This window comes from Equus asinus, chromosome 1 (assembly GCF_041296235.1).
Source record: "Equus asinus isolate D_3611 breed Donkey chromosome 1, EquAss-T2T_v2, whole genome shotgun sequence".
In the NCBI taxonomy this organism is placed as follows: domain Eukaryota; kingdom Metazoa; phylum Chordata; class Mammalia; order Perissodactyla; family Equidae; genus Equus; species Equus asinus.
In genome coordinates, this window is record NC_091790.1 from 193,932,394 (window position 1) to 193,952,007 (window position 19,614).

Sequence of the window (19,614 nt, forward strand, 5' to 3'; positions counted from 1 at the left end):
TTGGCCAAGATCATACACCCAGAGACTCTCAAAGCTGGGATTTGACCCCAGGCAAGCTGGCTCTCAACCTCAGCAGTGTTGCTGGACCCAGCAGGGAAGAGTGAAAAATTCACTACTCATGTTTCCTTATCTGCTTTTGAATTTCATTTCAACTAGTGAGTCAGGCTAAGTTAACACTTTAATTAACATCTCTAATTTAACCAAACCATTTAACTTAAATAAGAAAATAGTCAATTATGTGAGTAGAGATATAAAGAAAAACACAATTAATGTATTTTGGGCTTTCTCCTTTCCTTCTGTGATCTTTAGTTTCTGTTCAGTTTTTAGCTAAGACATACAACAGGTTGAAGGGTGAAATAATTAATCATCTGGCTTTAGTTTCTCATATACAACCCAGCTTCCTCCAATCCTGCCCCAAACACACACACACACACACACACACACACACACACACTCTCTCTCTCTCTCTCTCTCTCTCTCTCTCTGTTTCTCTCTCTCTCTTTCTCCCTCTCCCTCCTCCCTCTGTCTCTCTCTCTCTGAATTAACTGGCAAAAAGAAAAATCAACATTATATAACTCCTTTTTCAAATGAAAAGTGGAAAACTCAGTAATCTGGATTTTTTTTTTCCTAACTGAAACAAAATATTCATTCAGTGATTTGGAAACATCTGGGCAGCTGTCTGAATTCTCTCATTTCTATCTGGTTCAGCCTGTAGGAAATGACTGGCCTTGGCCTGATAGAGATGCACACCTGAGGGTGGCAGACCCACTGTCAAAAAAGCTAGCCAAAGTGTCTGCGATCTGATCTTGAACCCTACACCTGAGCAGCAGTGACAGAGAAAGGTAGAGCCATCTTTGCCCTGGCATCTACAATTCTGGTGACTCATGAGCAATCATTTTATTTTTCTCTGAAGGAGCAGGAGTGAAGAATTTCCGACTCTGTTTATCTTCTCGCTGTCCCTCGCCTTTAGGACAACTGCCTTATGCTGGATCCTTAATTTAAAGAAAATGGATGTTTTCCTCTGGCCTGAGAGCTGGGGATTCTTATCAAAAGTGACATTAAAAAAGTGCCAGACTGGCCTACTCCCTCTTTCCTGCCCATCCTTCATCACTTCTGCCTGTCTCCATCACTGTCTCCCTATCTCGAGATCTGTCTCCACTTCCTGGGTCCCCAGAGAGAATGCATGAGCTCATTGTTTTCCACTGAAAAACCAGATTTGGTCTCCTTCTCGCCTCGTTTGTCTGTCAGAGCCTGGATATTGATGATCCTTCCTCCAGCTGAAACTGTGCCTGGAGGAGCTGCAGACTCGTGCATTGGGTGTCTGTGCACTGGGGTGGGAGGGGGCCGTGGTGAGGGCAGTGGCAGCTCGGGGCTCTGAACTTTCCAGAAGGTCATTAGGGATGTGATGGGAGTAAGAGAATAGGTTATTTACTACACCCCAAATGATAATTTAAAGCCATACTTCACCCTCTCATTCTTTCCCAGGCAGTCTGTTTCAAGCTGGAAAATACATGAGCAAACTGGGAAAAAAGGCAGCCAGAACCTTACAGGGAAGATGGGCGGTGTGGGGCAGGCATGGCGACACCTTGTTCTTTATTTCCTTTTGTGAGGAATTACTGTGTAATGACATTTAAAAACATCTTGTTTAAAACAAGCTAAAAGACTCAGCAAGGGGGACAAGACATTCAGAATTCAGGAATGAGGAAATTAGGATAAAAAGGTTGTAGATCCCACAAAAGATGAGGTGACCTTTACAACAGCAGATTGTTAGATGCTGCAATGTTGAGTTGAGGAAGAATCACTTGATAAAAGTAATGAAAAGAACCCGGTGAGTGAATGGAGTGAGAGCTGGAGGCGTGGGAACTCTGCTCTATGGGGTGATTGGGAATCCTGGTTGCAATGTGAGAGGTGTGTGGCGGTCACCCAGCGGGGAGGCCTCGTGTCTGTTTCTTAGTTGGAGTGTTGACTGCCAGATGATGTTGAAGGACAGGAAGGAGCGTGGGAGGTGGTTTCTCCTGGGGGGCCATCCTGCTTGTGAAGGGAGACTGGACGATCAGAGGGAGCTGAGTGGTCCAAAGTGCTGTTAGCCTGGAGGTGGGTGAGCGGGTGTCCAGATTTTCCGTAAAGGAGACTATCGGGAGTCCGTGAACACAGACAAGCAGCCCAGTTAAAGGGAGCTCTGGAAAACTGTCCAAAGGGCTTATGAAACAGATGGTGGATGAGTGCTCAGCAAGGAAGCTTGATGCCGAGAGACTGAACAAGCCATGCCAAGCTGACCTCATTCCCTTTTTGGATACAGTTCTTAGACAGGTTGATGGCAAACGATGCCGGCAAGGTCTCTCATGATATCCAGGGGACAAGACGGGGAAGTGGGCCTCAGGGGGGCACATGATAGAGGTAAATTCATGACAGGCTGAATGGTACTGCCCAAAGAGCTCCCTTAATGGTTTGATCTCTGGTCACAAGGAAGTGTGTGTGTGGAGAGCTCTGCCTTCAGCGCTGCCCGGTGTGTGTATGTGTGTGTGTGTGGGGGGGGGGGTCGGGTTCTGCCTTCAGCGCTGCCCCGTGTGTGTGTGTGTGTGTGGGGGGAGCTCTGCCTTCAGCGCTGCCCCGTGTGTAGGGAGCTCTGCCTTTGGTGCTGCCCCGTGTGTGTGTGTGTGTGTGTGTGTGTGTGGCTCTGCCTTCAGTGCTGGTCTGCTGAGGGGTTTAGTGATGGTTTGGATGTGGTTGGGGACGGCCTGCTGGTGAAGCATGTGGGACAGATTGCTAATTTGTGGAATGACAGGATCACCATCCAAAAATTTCTTCAGGGCCTGGAACAAATAGGAGATCCTGCAGTAGGGAACAAACCGAAATACATAAAACAACCAAAAAATGAGAAAAGACAGCTGCCTAAGCGTGTGGTGGCTTAATAGCTTCACTGGAGGAAAGCACTTGGGCATTGTCCCCCGTGTGACCAGCCCTGTGACGTGGCTAACCAGAAAGCTCACAGGGAGCCAGGCTGCACTGATAGAATTATGGCTCCCAGATCAGGACAACTCCTGGTACTGTGGGTTTTGCACAGGTGTGAACCATTGTGGTCAGTGTCACACTGGGAGAGATTTTGACACTTGGGCTGAAGCTTGAGGATGACCAGCGTGTTGCTGAGCTTGGTAACGGTGTGTGTGCGGAACCTGGAAATGCTCAGCTGGAAGAGGACACTTGAGGGTGGGGAGAGGTATGAGAGCTGTCTTTAAATATTTATGGGCTGTTATATGGGAGTGGGATGTGTGTCCCCGAGAAATAACTGGTAAGTGCTGTGAGCACTTACTGAATGCTCACTGTGTAGCAGGTCTTACATGGGTTATCTTGTTTATTCCTCATCAATCTTATGAGGTGAGTGCTATTATTATCTGCATTTTGTGGATGAAGAAATGAGGCTCTGAGAGTTGAGTGACTTGCCTGAGGGCTCCTGCTGGTGAATGGCTTGTCCTGCGAGTGGGAACTGGGCTGTGGCCGAGATGTGGGGTTCGTAGACATGCTCTAAATTCTCCTCCAGTGGGACCAGGAGCTCTCTTCTCTCAGGCTGTTAGGGGAGCAATGGAAGCAAACATTTCATCTTACTCTGATGATTGGGGGCTGGCCCCGTGGCTCAGCGGTTAAGTTCCCACGTTCCACTTTTTGGTGGCCTGGGGTTCACCTGTTTGGATCCTGGGTGCGGACATGGCACCGCTTGGCAAAAGCCATGCTGTGGTAGGCGTCCCACGTATAAAATAGAGGAAGATGGGTATGGATGTTAGCTCAGGGCCAGTCTTCCTCAGCAAAAAGAGGAAGATTGGCAGTAGTTAGCTCAGGGCTGATCTTCCTCAAAAAAAAAAAAAAAAAAAAGCAAGTCATCTTACTCTGATGAGAGCAGCAAAGCTGTAGATGCTGGAAATCCCTGCAAATGGAAGTTTTGCTTTATTTGTTTCCAGTAGAAGACCTTGAAGGGTCTCTGTCTTTCTGAAGAGCCTGATTTTTCCCGATTTCTCTTCACATGTGTGGGGTAGTGTGGTGCTTGGGGGTGTGTTGGGGGGGTTGGCATCCCACCTGTGCCATGTAATAGCCATGCGTTCTTGGGCAGAGTACCTCTCTAAGACTGTACATCCTCATCTGTGAAATGGGATTAATAACAGGACCTAACTTTTAGGATTAAACGAGATAGTGTGTAATAAAGTATTCTGTACAGTACCTAACACATAGAAAGCATTCACTAAACATAAGCTATTGTTCAAATAAATAGCAATACTTAAAGCACCGTTTTGGTTATCAGAAGTACAAAGATGAAAAACACCAGCTCCCCCATCTCAAAGCTTTAACTACGGATAGAAATACATGATCAATATACCAATAACTGTGTTCGAATAGTAGCCAGCAGAAGGAGTTTGGGGATGGACTGAAGGATCAGAAATGTGTTGGGGGATGGGAAGGGGGCTGGCTTTTGGGTGTACTTGGGGTTTTTAAGAATAAAATCCATGTGTGTAAATCAAGAGGGCCCTCTGGACACTGCTCATAACAAACATTTATGTGACATAGGATGGAAAGGAATTAAACATTTAGAATTTAGGATTCCATCTATGCAGTGAATACAAAACAACATTAAAAGGCCATGTGGCTACCACAAGCACAAAAGACAAAGCACACAAAATGGAATGCATTTGAAAGCATTAAAGATAAAAATGTAGGTAACACTTTTCCCCGGTATGAAGAAAATAAAGCATTCTTTCTGGCTGGTCCTGCAGCAGCTATAAGCCTTGCAAATCCTTCGGCTCAGAACATCTGGGAGGAGCAGAAGGTGCTGAGAGGAGACGTGGGGGAGGTGGGGCAGGAGATTTCTTGGAATAAGCTTTTGTGACAAGTTGCGTCTTAAGGAGGGAGAGCTCTTGTGGACATTGCTGGTGGGTGGAGCTTGTGGGAGGTGTGCCCTCCCCATCTTCTCCACTTCCTGCCCCGCTTGGGGACCAGGCTTGGGGGGCGGCGGGAACCCCCAGCCCTGTCTGCCCTCCTTGAACCCCTGGAACATTCCTGGTTTGCTTACTTCCCCTTTCATTAGGGACACAGATTTCCACCCCTGCTTTTGTGGCCTGTGGCTAAGGAATTCAACATTGATAATGCTAATAAATCTCATAAAAGCTTTCCTAATTTGCTAAAGGAAAATCTCTCTACTTGTCTCCCTGCTAAGATGTAATTTGAACTTCTTTTTGAGACAATGCCCTTTAAGCAGGAGACAAAGTCCAAGACTTAAAACTTTAACTGGTTTCATCTTTTCTTTTTAAACTTTGTTTTCAATTTTTTTTGATGTGTTCTTTTTACTTTCTATTTAGTCTTGTTATTTATTAAGCCCAGAGAACAGGCCTCGAGCTAGAAAAATGACTAAGAACTGTGGGCCCAGTGGGCGGGAGAAATGTCAAAGTGGATCATGAGGGCTAAGGCAGTGGCCGGCTGAGGCCGGGACAGGGCAGTGAGACAGGCCCCAGGCTTCTGGGCTCTCACTGTTGGCACCATGGAAAGAGGAGCAGCAGACAAGACATGGGTGGCGTCCCCTCCTCCCTCTCTTCAATGGATGTCTTGAGTTGCTTCCCCATACAATGCATGTGGCTGCAAAGTAATCCTGGTTCCCAGGGAATCTTCAACCAGGAATCTTCAACCAGCAGTGAATCATTACAACCGTGGGGTCTGAGTCAGCTGTGCTCACCCCGACAGACACGAGACCTGGACTTAGAGTGGCTGGAATTTGCATCCTGCCTTTTCTCCTTGCTGTCTGAGTGGCTCTGGAGAGGGACTTCATCTGTCTAACTCTCTCCTTCTTCAGTCAAACAGGGATATTACTATAATATTTACCTCACAGGGTTCTTGTGAGGATATGGGATAAAATATGATATTTTTAAAGGAGCTCTGGGATGGAGGAAGCACATGGACTCTCAGGAGTGGTCCAGTTGTCCATCCCTGTGTCTCTAGGATGCTCAGATGTCAAGAGAAGGAAAGACCATGGAGAATGTGGGGAAGCTGAGAAAGAAGAGTGAGCCTCAGCCCACGTGCCCATGTGACCCTTCAAAGTCCCCTCAGGAATTGGCTGGACTAATTCCTTTTATGTATTATCATCCACACAGTTTTCAAACGTAGAAATTGAGTTCACTACTCTCCTCTAGGTTGTCTTTCCTAATTTGGGTCCCTCGCAAAGTAGAGTCTAACACAGGGGCTTGGAAAGAGTTCCCAGGAAGCAGGGAGAAGGAGCTGGAAGAATGAGACAGGGAAGGAGGAGAAACCAATGGAGTGTGCCGTGCTGAGCTGGTTACCTGTGAGCTTCAGGTCAGATCCCAGAGTGACCCCCTCCATTACTATGCAGAGTACGTCTCTCATAGTTATCCTCCCAGAGACCCAGACACTCACTCTGCCTTTCATGCCCTTGGTTGAGAGTTGTTCCCTGGAGTGCTGACTCTCCTGCATTCCTGTAGGCTTCCCTGTGGGGGCTAAGTGGACTTCTGAGGAGAGGAGACTTGCTGGGTGCTTCTCTGGGAGCTGTCAGCTTGCCTGGGAGCACCCACTGCAGCCGCAGCTGGGGTCAGAGGTGGGCTGAGGGCACTGAGAACCACTGCTCTGGTTCTGGCTACAAAGACCCCAGACTTATTTCAAAGCATTGTGCAAACACAACTCCTGGATGGGTGGTCGACCCTGGTGTTGCTTTGCTGGTAGCTCTCAGACATGGCTTTGGAGAAGAGACCAGCAAGTACTTGGAGCCAACTACTTCATTTACCTTGTAGATCATTTGATTAAGTAACAGACTCTGCTCTCTATCCCTCATTCGTCCAAATATATATTGAGGGCTTGCTGTGTGCTAACTGCTTTCCTGGCCCCTGGGAGTAGAAATGTAAACAAGAGACATAGTTCTGATTTTGATGAACTCATAGTCTAGCAGTAGAAACTGCTCTTTGAATAAAAAAGGATTTGGGGTCAAAGGAATCTGGGAAAGTCTGCGTGCCATACCTGTCCCTTTTGGGGGGAGTCACTATGTATATTAAAAACTCTCAAAGTCCTGCAATAAGTAAACAACTTAAAAGTCGTTTAACTCAACTTTTCCTAAATATGTTTGACCATCACATACCCAGCCCACCTCACCCGACCTTTATTTCCAGTTTCATTAAGATGTTATTGACGTAACATTACAACACGTTGATTTGATATATGCATATTTGTGAAGTGATTGCCACAGTAAGTTTAGTTAACATCTATTATCTCACATAGTTACAAATTTTTTTCGTGTGGTAAGAACTTTTAAGATCTCTCTTAGCAACTTTCAAATATACAATGCAGTATTGTTAACTGCAGTCATGATGCTGTACTTTACATCCCCAGAACTTATTTATCTTGTAACTGAGAGTTTGTACCTTTTGATCACCTTCCTCCATTTCCCCACCCCTGGCAACCACCAATCTGTTCTCTGTATCTAGGTGCTCGGTTTTTAAAGATTCCACATATAAGTGAGATTATACGGTATTTGTCTTTCTCTGTCTGACTTATTTCACTTAGTATAATGCCCTCAAGGTCCATCCATGTTGTCTCAAATGGCCAGATCTCCTTCTTTTTTGTGGTCGAATAATATTCCATTGTGTGTGCGTGTGTGCGTGTGTGTGTGTGTGTGTGTGTAACACATTGTCTTTATCCATTCACCTATCAGTGGACACCTGGGTTGCTTCCCTATCTTGGCTATTGCGAATAGTGCTGCAATGAACACGGGGGTGTAGATAACTCTTCAAGATCCTGATTTCATTTCCTTTGGATGAATACCCAGAAGTGAGATTGCTGGATCATACGGTAGTTCTGTTTTCGAGGAACCTCCATACTGCTTCCCACAGTGGCTGCACCAATCCCTCCACTTTTGAAGGGAGGGGTGGGAGGATCCCATGTTCTGATTCTTCCTTAGGTCCGACTTGGTCCGCACTGGGAACAGTTGTGAAGTTGTGGGTTTGCATTTTGAGCACAACCCCCGTCATGAGCTTCTGTGGATCCTTCATGCCCTTCTCAGCTTCTCTCTTCTCTAGGGGTCCTCTGCTGCTGAAGGTCCCTCTGGTCTGGAGGAAGGAGATTTCAGAATCTCACTCATGCCTAGGCCTTGGTGACTCAGTGCTACCCCTTCAGGCTTATTTAAAAGAGCTTTAAAAAAATGGGCGTCTAAGAGAACAATATTTGACCCAAAGGAATGACTTTCTAATGGAAGAATCTAAAGTATTGTGGCACCTGTTTAGGGAAGATAAGTTTAGATGGAGTGGGGGTAGGTCCCATGCTGCCTCTAAAATCACTGCCTGAGAAGGTTCCTGCTTAATATATATATCTCTACAGTAATACTTCTTCCACTAGTACTTAGGGTAACTCTAGTAGTAGTAGACTCCACCCACTAGTGTTTAGGATAATTCTAGAGTAATAGACTCCTCCCACTAGTACTTAGGGTAACTCTAGAGTAATATACCCCTTCCACTAGTACTTAGGGTAATTCCAGAGTAGTAGACCCCTCCCTCTACTACTTAGGGTAACTCTAGAGTAGTAGACTCCTTCTGCTAGCACTTTAAAAACCATGTCTTGCTGATAGCAGGTGCATGTGAGAGGAAACTCACCTGCTGGTGGTGTTGTAAGGTGTGATCAGAATCCAGGATTTAGTGTTTGTGCGCCGTCTCTGCCACTGGCCTTCCCAGGCTCTGTTTCCTCGTATGTCCAACGTACATCAGAGCTCTGGTTCCACCAGCTTCCTAGGGTTAGTGTGTGTGAGGATTTACACTCTAGAGACATATGTCTCTAAAATTGGTTGCTAATATTATTCCTAACTTCCTGTGAGCTTGCTGCCTTAGAGTAAGTAGTCTTTGGGCAGCAATTGACAATAATAACTAATATTTATTGAGCATTTACTTGTGTACAGGGACCACACTTAGGACCTGATGTGAGTTATCATGCTTATTCCTTGGATCTTAAAGGATTTGAAATGGAGAAAAAGGATGGGAACAGTCTCCCCTGGTTCCTTGTTCCTGGGTCTCCCTTTGCCACTGAAGACTTTGAGAAGTGGAGGGGAGGAGAGATGGGCTAGCATTGGATAAGAGAAAGCTGGAGTGATGTGTTTAGAAGGGGAGAGGGCGAGGGGGATGTGAGAAGAAGAAGGGAGGCGAGCTGGATGCCTCAGTTTGCCCCTTGGAACCAGTCTCCGCCTTGTGCTCGCTCTGTGCTCCTGGAGGCTGGCCCACCATTTGGCTTGGAACGGGAAGTGGCAGGAGACTGAAAGTGGGAGGGGTGAGAGGTTGTGTGCTTACTCCCTGCCACCTCACCACAGGTTGGCTGTGACCCTCTGCAAAAGGCTGTATCACCTCTCTAGACGGCCACCGCCTCCAGATTCTGGTGATGGCCTCTCAGCTGACTCTCCAGGCCTCTGGGTTATGCCAGCTCCTTCTGTTGCCAGCCCCAGGTCCGTGCACCGTCTTTGCTGGTCTCTTTACGCTCTGTGCTCAGCTCTGTGAATCCTCCCTTTTGGAAACTCTCCTCAATTACCTGTTTAAATATCCTATCTGTCTGTGACCCTGACATGCAGATAGAGGGTCACCAGCTCAGAAGGCAGAGCACGGCCGAGGGTGTAAAGTGTCCCATGAGGCCACAAGAGGGGACCATGCCTGCTGTCTTACCGCCGAATCACCCCTGCCTTCAGCTGAGACTTCCTGAGGGGGAAGCTCACATCATCAGGCTGGAGAGCAGGGGTTGGGAAAGATGGGTTTGCTCTTCTTTCCAGGTGAGGCCATGGGCTTCTCCATTGCCTTCCAGGTAGCCTCTCTGCACTGTTCATTGCAGGAAAACCTCTTTGGATTGGGAAGCCCACATTCTGGGCACATGAATTTGGTACCCAGATGGTGCCTGTATTTACAAAAGCCCAGCACCCTGACAGGACCTGCAGACACATGGATAAATATTTTGCCTTTCTTCTTAGGCAATATTTGAGTCTTTCAAATTTAATTGTTGTCAAAGACAGGATGCTTGCATCCCCAAGGCGGAACAAATAGTGAGGGCCTTCAGTGGGGCTGCTCCGAAGGCTCCAGCCAGGTTCCCTGGCCAGCCACCTGCAGTGCCTGTCAGTCAGCTCCTTGCTCTTGCTGAGTGAGCGTCAAGTGGCCTCTTCCCACCCCAGACCAGGTGGTCTGGAGGTGAGGGAGGCTATGGGAGCTGGCTGCAGCCTGCCTGGAACCTGTGGCCATTTGTTGAGTTTATTTTAAGGCTGAGAGAACATGATCTTAGCTAAGAAATCAGGCCCTTTTCTCAGACATTAGTGACGGGCACCAATCTAGTCATTATCAGAAGGATCCTGTTTTGTGTCCCCGAAGCTGTGTCCAGGGAGTGTTTTGTTTGATCTTGAAATCATTGTGGATAGAGCAGCTGCTAGTTTGCATGACATCTTTGTGCAAATTAGATGAAGGCAGCCCCTCTGGCAGAAGTATCCCCCACACCCTGCCAGGGCGCAAGGCTTGGCAAGCAGAGCAGCAGCTGGACTTCAGCAGCCAGGTGTCCCCAGGAGATGCTGTTGTGCAGGGCACACCTGCTCAATTGTACATGTCTGAGGTCATTGCTGATGGTATTCTTGTTACAACCCTCTATCCTTTATATCTTCCTTTCCTCTTTCTTTTTGTCCTCTTTTTCCCCCCGAACCATTGACCTGGTCGCCCCGTGGATTGCATTTACAAAGTGCAGAGAGAGGCTGATTGATCAGCCTCTCCTTACATTGTCCAGACAGGACCGACTTGCTGTAGACTCAGAGTTCTGCAGCAATCACCTCCTTCTATTCATTACATTCTAATTTGCTTCAATTATTTTAATCCCTTGCATATAATAGAAGCAGTTGGATTTCTTGTCCACTGTGGTTTTACAAAGGGCACCTCATCCTCTTCATTCCTTTTTATCAAAGCACATGTTATTGGTGCTCACCCTGTGCTGGGGGCCAGGGAGATAAGATGAATGGATAAGACAAGTCCCTGCCCTTGAGAAACTCATAATCTAGTGGGGGAGTGAGGCGTGTAAACAGATAAATCACAGCCCTTTGGTGTGCTTGCTGCAGTAGGACAGGAGCTCCGGGAGAGGAGGAGGGGCCCAGTTGAATGCCGACTACTGGGTGCTGTGGATGCACAGAAGGCTTTGCTGAGGAGCTGCCATTTGGGCCTCCTCTTAGATGAGTAGGTGTGTATCAGATGAAGAAAGTCAGGGAGGAGAGTTGGTGCAGAGTCATGAACAGATATGTCATACTCAGGGCAAGATGGAAAGGGCCGCCTGGCTAATGCTTAGGGTGTGTGATGGTTGGGGCCAGTGGGAGCTGGAGTCAGGGCTAGGACTTTCTGCCTGAGGAGTGTGGGGTTTATCCTGTGTGTAAAAGTCTGGAATACACTCCAAGAATCAGTGTGGAGAGCGGCCTGGAGGAGGGAGACTCTGGTCAGAGAATTCTGGGTTCCAGTCTTGGCACTGCTACTTCCTTGGGCTAGTCACCACTTAATCTTCTTGAGCCTCCCTTTTCTCATTTGTAAAATAGGGATGATGATCACACTAACATCTACTTAATTGGGTTGTATAAAGGATTAAGACAGACAATATCCACAACAGAGTTTCCTGTTGTTGGGACAAATACAGAACATGGATGGGTTACAAGTATATTGGAAACGTTGGTTCCTTCAGCCTTCAGGGAGGCTGGACAGGGCCCAGGCTACCATATCTGTTTATCCTGGGTGCCTTACACACATCTTTTCTATGTGCACCATGACATGAGTGAAGTTGGAAGCCACTGGTCTACAAGGCACTTGGAGAGTCTCTCCTACCAAGTCCTCAGTATATGTGACTGTTTCTTGAGTTTGGTCTTTGTATTTGTACAACTTTCAGAGAGGAAGTGCGGATAGAGATGAGAGGCTGGATTCCAGGGACATTTCTGAGGCAAAACTAACAGAATTTGGTGACCAGTTGGGTATCAGGGAGGAGGGACACGTCTAGAGAGGGGGAGGAATTGGGGATGACCATGGGATTCATGATATTGTAGACTGGATGAGAGGTCACGCTATTAAGGGAATTGCTATGGAAATTAGAGCACGTGGGTTTGAGGTACGAATGTGAGTGAGGAAGTGGAGACTGTCGGGTAGAGTACTTTTTCAAGAAGTATAGCAAGTTAGGGAAGAAGGCAGACAGGGTCGGATTGTGGTTGGGGGAATGCTGGGGGTATTAAGAGAATTCAGAACATTTGTAGGCTAAGGGGACGAGGCAGAAGAGTTGAAAAGTTAAAGAGAAAAGGAAAGAATGCATAATACTCTTCCCAAACTTTGACTCTGGACAGCGTCTGTCCCATTGGAGGACTGTCTGCCAATAATTGTCAGTTGGGCAGTTGTCCAGATATGATTTACAATAAGGCACCGGTTTCACGAGAGGCGCTGTCTAAATTACTGCACTCCACCAATTGCCAGGTGCCCTGCTGACAGTGAGCCAGGGGTCAAACAATTCAATCAGGTGCCACCACTTATAAATTGAAAATCAGTGGGGTGCAAAATGGATTACCATCAAAATCCATTCAGGTGCAAAACCAAATTTTAAAACCCCTAACCTTTAAAACTCACTCCTTTCCTGATTCTTCACAATGCCATGACACTGAGTTTTAATATCCCCCAGATAAGCAAGCATCAGTAGAAATGCCTGCAGGAGACCAAAAGTAACAAGGGAAGAACTTGTCATCACACCTTCCTTTTGGAATTTGCAAACATGGTGGGTTTATGAATTAGTACATTGGTAATTCTTTTAGATTCTTTAAGGCAGCAGCTCTTAAGTGTGTAACAGAATCACCTGGAGGGCTTATTAAAATTTGGATTGCAGGCTCTTCCTCTGAGTTTCTGACTCAGTAGGTCTGGGGTTAGGCCTGAAAAATTGCATTTCTACCAAGTTCCCAGAGAATGCTTATGCTATTGTCCCAGGAACACACTTTGAGAACCTCTGCTCTAAGGTATAGAAATATTTTGATCATTTGGCTAGCAAAGCATGCATGGATTGATAACTTGTCAGTAGAGGTCCATTTGGGCCAGGTGCTGAGTATGTTAAGGGGTCTCAATTTGGTTCAAAAAACCTGAGAAGAGACTTGTTCAAGGAGATACAGACTGATTTGAGTGCTTTGTGTTCAGAAGTGAGGTTTAGGGGTGTGGAATAGAGAAAAGGGAAGAGGTCCCCTCTAGTTCACCATTCTACAAGACAGCATGTACTTCAAATGACATCATGAAGGCTGACGCCTGGTCTCTATTGGTCTGTGGGTGCAAAGCATTAAATTCTTTCCATTGCCAAAATTCCTCCCTTGACTTGAAAGCTGATTTTCTTAAAGTTAAACTAACATGGGTACTACTTTCTTAGCAAGCTGCTATCAGCCTAAACTTTGGCTCTTCCCACCTCTGAATGATCCCAGAGATGTATTTTTCTATCTAAATTGATGCTGTATGGTTTTAGTTCTACTCTCTTGCTTTTTTGGAGTTGAAGTTACTACCTTGTATAAACTGTAGGTGTCACCAGGTTCAATATGAATGGAGTCCCTTTCTCCAGGACAGAAGAATGGATCCCAGGGACTGCCACAAACATGGCTGCTACCTCATTAATGTTTGGTTTCCTGTCTCTCTTTGCCAGGAGAAATTGAGCGATGCACGTACATCAAGTACCACTACTCCTCAGCCACCATCCCCAGGAACCTCACCTTCAACATCACGAAGACCATCCGTCAGGATGAGTGGCACGCCCTGCGTAAGTAAACCTGAGTGTCTTTCTTTGGCTCTGGCCTCTGGAGTGCATGAAGGTTTGGATGCCCATCAACAACTTGGTCTGGATGGAGGGATGCGCCGAGCCCTGTGGACAATCTTAGAACGTGGTGGCAATTCCTTAAAGTGTCAATGCCTGTGGGTCAGAATTGCTTCAGTTGGTTTTGGTTGCATTACAGATTTGAGGAGTTTGCTTCTAAAATTAAAAAAAAAACAACTAGCAGTTAGACAATAAGTGATGATCTTACTTGACTACTCTGGTAGACGTTTAAGATTTCACCTACTTGATGGAACCAACTCCTGGGATTTAACTCTAGCACATCTCCAAGTTGCTTGGAGTATTATTGTGGCAACCTGTTAATCCCTTGTGTCATCCTTCATATGGGGTAAGACCAGCTGCTGGTTGCAGGCTGTATCACATTGGAAATTTGCATCTAGGTGGGGTCACTAAGGGGTAGGATCTGGTCCTCAACTTGCAAGTTTCTGTTCTTCTAAAATGATAGGCTTTGGGATCCTAGTTCGCATGCAATTGTTCAGTAAAGATCAGAATATCTGCTTCCATTGGTGAGGGAATTTCTTGGTCAGGAATCCTCAGAGACTGAAATTATGACGAGAGGGTGGCTTACTGAGCAAACAGAGTAAGTTGACTATTTTTACCTTTCTGCCCCGTGGGGTACCCCTGCTTGTCTGCGTCAGGAAAGCTCTCCATTGCTGGCACAGTTCTTGATGTGCACACATTCGTACTGTTAGTAGCTCCATGCTGCCTCTGTTGCATTTGTCATTTCTTTTCTATTCCGGCTTTTTTCACATAATGTCACAAGATTAAGATTCAGTGTACATTTATATGTGAAGGAGGGTCTTTTATTGTTTCCTAAAAACAAGGATCTTATAATTAGTAAACTTTGAAGAAGGCAGAAACCATCTTTCGTCTGTTTCTTGTTGCCTGGTTATCTTTTGCATGCAGAGGGTCCACCAGGTATATTCCACTTTTTGGTTTGGCTTTAATCAAATAAGCATAGCTTGGTGTGGGAGGCGAGAGAGACAAATATGATTAAACAGAGCAATCATTCACTGGTTTCGGGAAAAAAGATTGTTGCCAGGTGTCTGGATGATTGTTACCAGTGCCACTGGTCTGAAACAATAGGGCAAGTGTCATGGATGGAAAGGCATTAACCAAAGTGTTGCCTGTACAAGCTTTATCATTAGTAGAGACACTAACCAGAACATGGGGACAAGGAGCTAATGTCAAAGAGCATTTCTATGTGCTAGACATTGAGCTAATCATATTACTTATTTGATTTTAATGTGAGATTTGCTCTAGAGACACTAGTAATCAGGGTTAATAATTTCCTTTTTGGAAGTAGACATGTAAAGAGCCAAATGTATAAATACCTGACAATGAGTGCTTATTTCCCATGTTGCCGTGGTCCAGTGTAGTCACTTAATAGAAGCCTGAAAGGGATGTTCAAGATACCTGATAAGTCATGTTGAACAACCACTTAAATAGAACTTAAGTTATGGGCTTCGTAATAGAATCTAAGAAGGAAGACGTTATTGACATAGCAGCTTCAATTCAAATTTACTCAATTCAACCAAAGTTATGGAGTTTCTCTATGTACTAGGCACATAGTGGATACTGTGCCATAGGGAGTTCTTTCTAGGAGCTCGCATCTGGAGGTGGAGGAGGGTTGGGGGGAGAGAGATACGTTCACAAAGCAAATAATTACAAAGCAATGCAATAATTATAATATAGTATAATTGCTTCAAGCAATTAAAATAGTTTGTGAAAGTTTTCCAGCAAGAAGGAGAATTATTTTAGCATAAAAATGCACTTCAAGGGAAACCTGGTAGAACTCTTTTGCCTGTCCACACAGTTAGATAGCTGGAATTCAAGAAGATTACCCATCGCGGCATTGCTGAGAATACATTACACGGCGTCAGCAAAGACGGAGACGGGAGGCTAATGCCAAAGTTTCTGTAACCTTTTCTAAGCCTGATGTCTCCAGGGTCCTCTTTCCCAAACTGTAGTGCTGTTGGGTTCTGCAAAATCTAGTGTGCTGTTTATGCTGTGAAGTGCGGTGCTAACATCTATTTTTAACTGATGAAAGCCATCCAGCGACTGATATTTGCAAAGGTTTTGGGCACCCCGTGTTGGGTGAAGTGAAGGCTACCCTTTGGTGTGAGAGATTCATCTGCCTCTTTCATGGAGTAGCCTAATGGGCTGTTAAGCAGGCAGAGAACATTTGCCATTTCTGGCTTGATGACAGCTATTTTTAGCCAGAGGGCAGGTGAGCATCTGTCACATCTGAAGTTGGTGCTAAGTGTCATTGGCAATGCTGGTACAGTGGTGAACCAGTGTAAACGTCAATTTCAATTTTCAAACGTCAGGTATTGCTGACATTAGGTGGGGAGTGGGCACATCAGCCCCCTTTGGAATAAAGTAGAAGCTATCAAAGATTAGCAAACTCCTATGATTAAGCTTTGGAAACTAAAAAAAAAATCAGACTCTGAATTCTTATTGAGAGAACTATACTCTTTAACACTGAAAATGGGATCAAATAAATTCATTTGATGCTAGATTGGTTATTGTTTTATAATTTGACCATATCTTACATTCTGTAATTTTTCTGGGTAGGTAATTTTTGCCAAAGGCAAGAATCTTTTTTTTTTTTCTGAAACAACTTCTGGCAAATATTTTGGGCTTTGGTTAAACTTAGGTTATACCTTTTTTTTCTTTGCAGGGGAAAATTCACCCTAACCTAACATCTGTTGCCAATGTTCTTACTTTTCTCTTCCTTTTTTCTCCACCCCCAAAGCCTCAGTACCTAGTTGTATATTTTAGTTGTAAGTCCTTCTGGTTCTTCTATGTGAGCTGCCACCACAGTGTGGTTACGGACAGATGAGTGGTGTGGTTCTGCACCTGGGAACAGAACCCGGGCTGCCGAAGCAGAGTGTGTTGAACTTTAACCGCTAGGCCATCGGGGCTGGCATAGGATATACATTTTTCATCAGGAATTTGCGTGTGGTCTGATCATCAGCCATCAATGTGGGAAAAAACCTTTCAAATAGGAAAAGCACAATTTAGTTTAAAATAATGCTGTGGTTTTTGAACAGTTAACCCCACCAATGGGAGGCTTAACTGCTTGGCTGAGTGCCCATTCACCTTACTTGTGGTGAGGTGAATAGCAGGTGAAAGAATAAAATTATCTGTAGGCCATTAGGCTTACAAATCCAAGTGAAAGATAATAACCACTATGGGGAGAAAAGAACAGCGAATCAAACTTCCGTGTGTGTGTGTGTGTCTGTGTGTGTGTGCGTACACACATGCCTGTGCTGGCCTCTGAGTTTCAAGTGTTGAGTTGTCTGGGTGACCAGGTTCTGACTCGCTTGTATGACGATTGCTGGGGAGGTGGTGTGTGTGCCTGTTTCTCCTTCCCACCCTGGGGCTTCCCGAGAAAAGGCAGAACTTCTGGAGATGGGACCTGTGCCCTCAGTCCACCGAGGCCTGGCCATCTGCCTGGGGCAGCCTACCTGCCTTCCTACCAGCCTGCTGCCTCCTATTAGGTCCCAGAGACACAGAGCTGTGCTTATCCAGGCTCTGTGTGTGCCAGGTGTGCTGCACTCCTGACCCAGATTCTCCTGCTGCCCCAGGACTGGAGCAGAACAGGTGTGTGTCACTGGGCCAGTGAGGACGGGACGGGGGCTGCAGGAGATGAGCTTGGCTAATGCCCCTCTCCAGGTGGGTTGTCTAGTTTAATGTTCTAAATGTGACAGAATCCGATTAGCACGGGTCAGAGGAAGCAGGCTGGCACGGCAGTGGCATCTTAAATGATGCCACTTCCTCCTCTCACTAGAATATGTTCCCACAGGCTTTTTGTGCCACACAGTTCAGTCTGAGGTTGCAACACTTGTTTGGAGAATTCTATGTCCTCATGCAACCCCCAAGAGCCCCTGAGGCCATCCCAAGTGGCTCTCCATTGCTCTCTCTGCCACTGGAGTCCCTTTGGCATGCCCTTTCAGCACATCTGGGAGCTTGGACACTGCCCAGGAGCAGGGCAAGGGGAGATGGGTGGGAAGGGAGCCTGGGTGGCCTGGAACAGGGATCAGGCAGCCAGGAGGCCAGAAAGCATGGTCTGGAAAGAGGTTGTTGCTGAGAGGTGGGTGCTTCTGCAAGAAGATGCCGGCATGGAGTGGAGCTGCACCAGACAAACCCAGGTGGCTTGCGGGGGCACTGCAGAGGAGCCTGCCCGGGGGCCACAGGGCAGGTGCCACCAGGAAGGTGTGAGGAGAGTGGTTTCTTTCCCCCTGATCTCCTGATCTGCTTGGCGGGGACTCTGGGCACCTGCTGCCAAGCTTCCCTCGGGGTCTGAGCCCTGAGACTCCGAGTCGCTGTGCATGTGAGCTCAGATTTTCTCATTGCGCTTGGCATTTTCAAGATGGAGATTTCAGCTCACAGTTGATTGCCCCTGGCAGTGGGAATCAGGGAACTGGGACTCCGCTTTCCTGCAATCAGATCCTCTCCGTTATCTTTCAAGAGGCTGAACGCCAAGAAAGCTAGAGTCTTTTTAAAGCCTCCTCTGTCAAGACTGAAAGTTCAGCTAATTAGATTGGATGGTCACATGACACATTTCCAGCTGGCCAGGGAGGGAAAGAGAGAGAAGATCTTCTCCCCCAACATCCCTGCTCCCTACCCCATCCTCCTGAGGGCACTCATCCCTCACACCACACGACACATACGCACACTCGCACACACACACACATGCTTACACGGCAACCCTGGAAAGCGGAATCAGAAGAAATAGGATATGTAGTTAAAGAAGAGGGCAGGAGTATTGGGGAGGGAGGGAGGGGAGACAGACAGGCAGAGATAGAGACAGACTTGTGGAGGAGCAAGGACATTTCAGTGGACATGCTGCTAAGGAGAAGAAATCAAAATCCAGAACTGTCTTGTCTAACGCAGACACCCAAATTACACACTTGGCTCCCTGTCCGTGAAGCTCTTGACCGCTCACAGCCGGGCCATGTGGGTTAGCTCAGTCTTTGGGCCCAGCCCCCACCCGGGCTGGTGTATGGTGAGAAGCCCAGCCTGCCCTGCTGCTCGGCTGTGGATCTTGGTTCAGAACTCTTACCTTATTCTGCTTGGCTAAGCCCTACCTTGTCCCCTCTCATCTGGCCTCTTCCACACCCTCCCCTCTTTCCAGAATTAGTGCATCTTGCCCCTGAACCACACTCTCCCTGGTGGTTTCTATGACTCTCTCCAGCCACCCCCAGGTACTGCCCATCTCTTGGGCCCCAGGCTGCTCCTTGCCGCTCCCCACTGGCGTCAGCCTTCTGGCCTTGGACTTATGTTGGCTCCTTGCTTGATGGCACCTGCCTCTTCCTTTCCTGATGGACTGTCCTGGCAGCTCCTGGACCAGCCTGCACATCTACACTTTGGGCCTTGCGCCCATTCAGACCTCTGTCCTCGCAGCCCAGGAGTTGCCTGGATTTCTGGTCCCTCCTTCCCCAACCATCTCTGGTTATGACAAGATGAACATGGTAGATGAAAGGGCTTGGGATGAGAATAACAGTGATTATAACAACGATAGCTGCATCTTTGTGCATATCCGCTGCAATGCTCCTTGGAGGGCGGCTTGGAGTTTCCTCCCTGGAGCCCAGTCTGTATCGTTCTGGCTCTGGCAGACAAGGTAACCAAGCCAGGGAGGAAGGGGCTGCCTAGTGGTTCCATCTTGGCCTTGGAGGAATCTGAGACTCGGAATCCAGGTCTGAACTCCAGCAGACTCCCTCCAGCTATTTTTTCTTTCTGTTTTTGGCT

General features: G+C 46.8%; 1 protein-coding gene across 2 annotated transcripts in view; it reads left to right on the forward strand.

The window, feature by feature from the left end:
- TMEM178B (transmembrane protein 178B) overlaps positions 1-19,614 on the forward strand; it is a 328,552-nt gene that overhangs the window by 91,283 nt on the left and 217,655 nt on the right. For both annotated transcript variants that reach the window (XM_044773488.2, XM_044773531.2), the window contains exon 2: positions 13,672-13,785. In XM_044773488.2, coding sequence (XP_044629423.1) covers positions 13,672-13,785 — 114 coding nt within the window. The remainder of the gene's footprint in view (positions 1-13,671; positions 13,786-19,614) is intronic.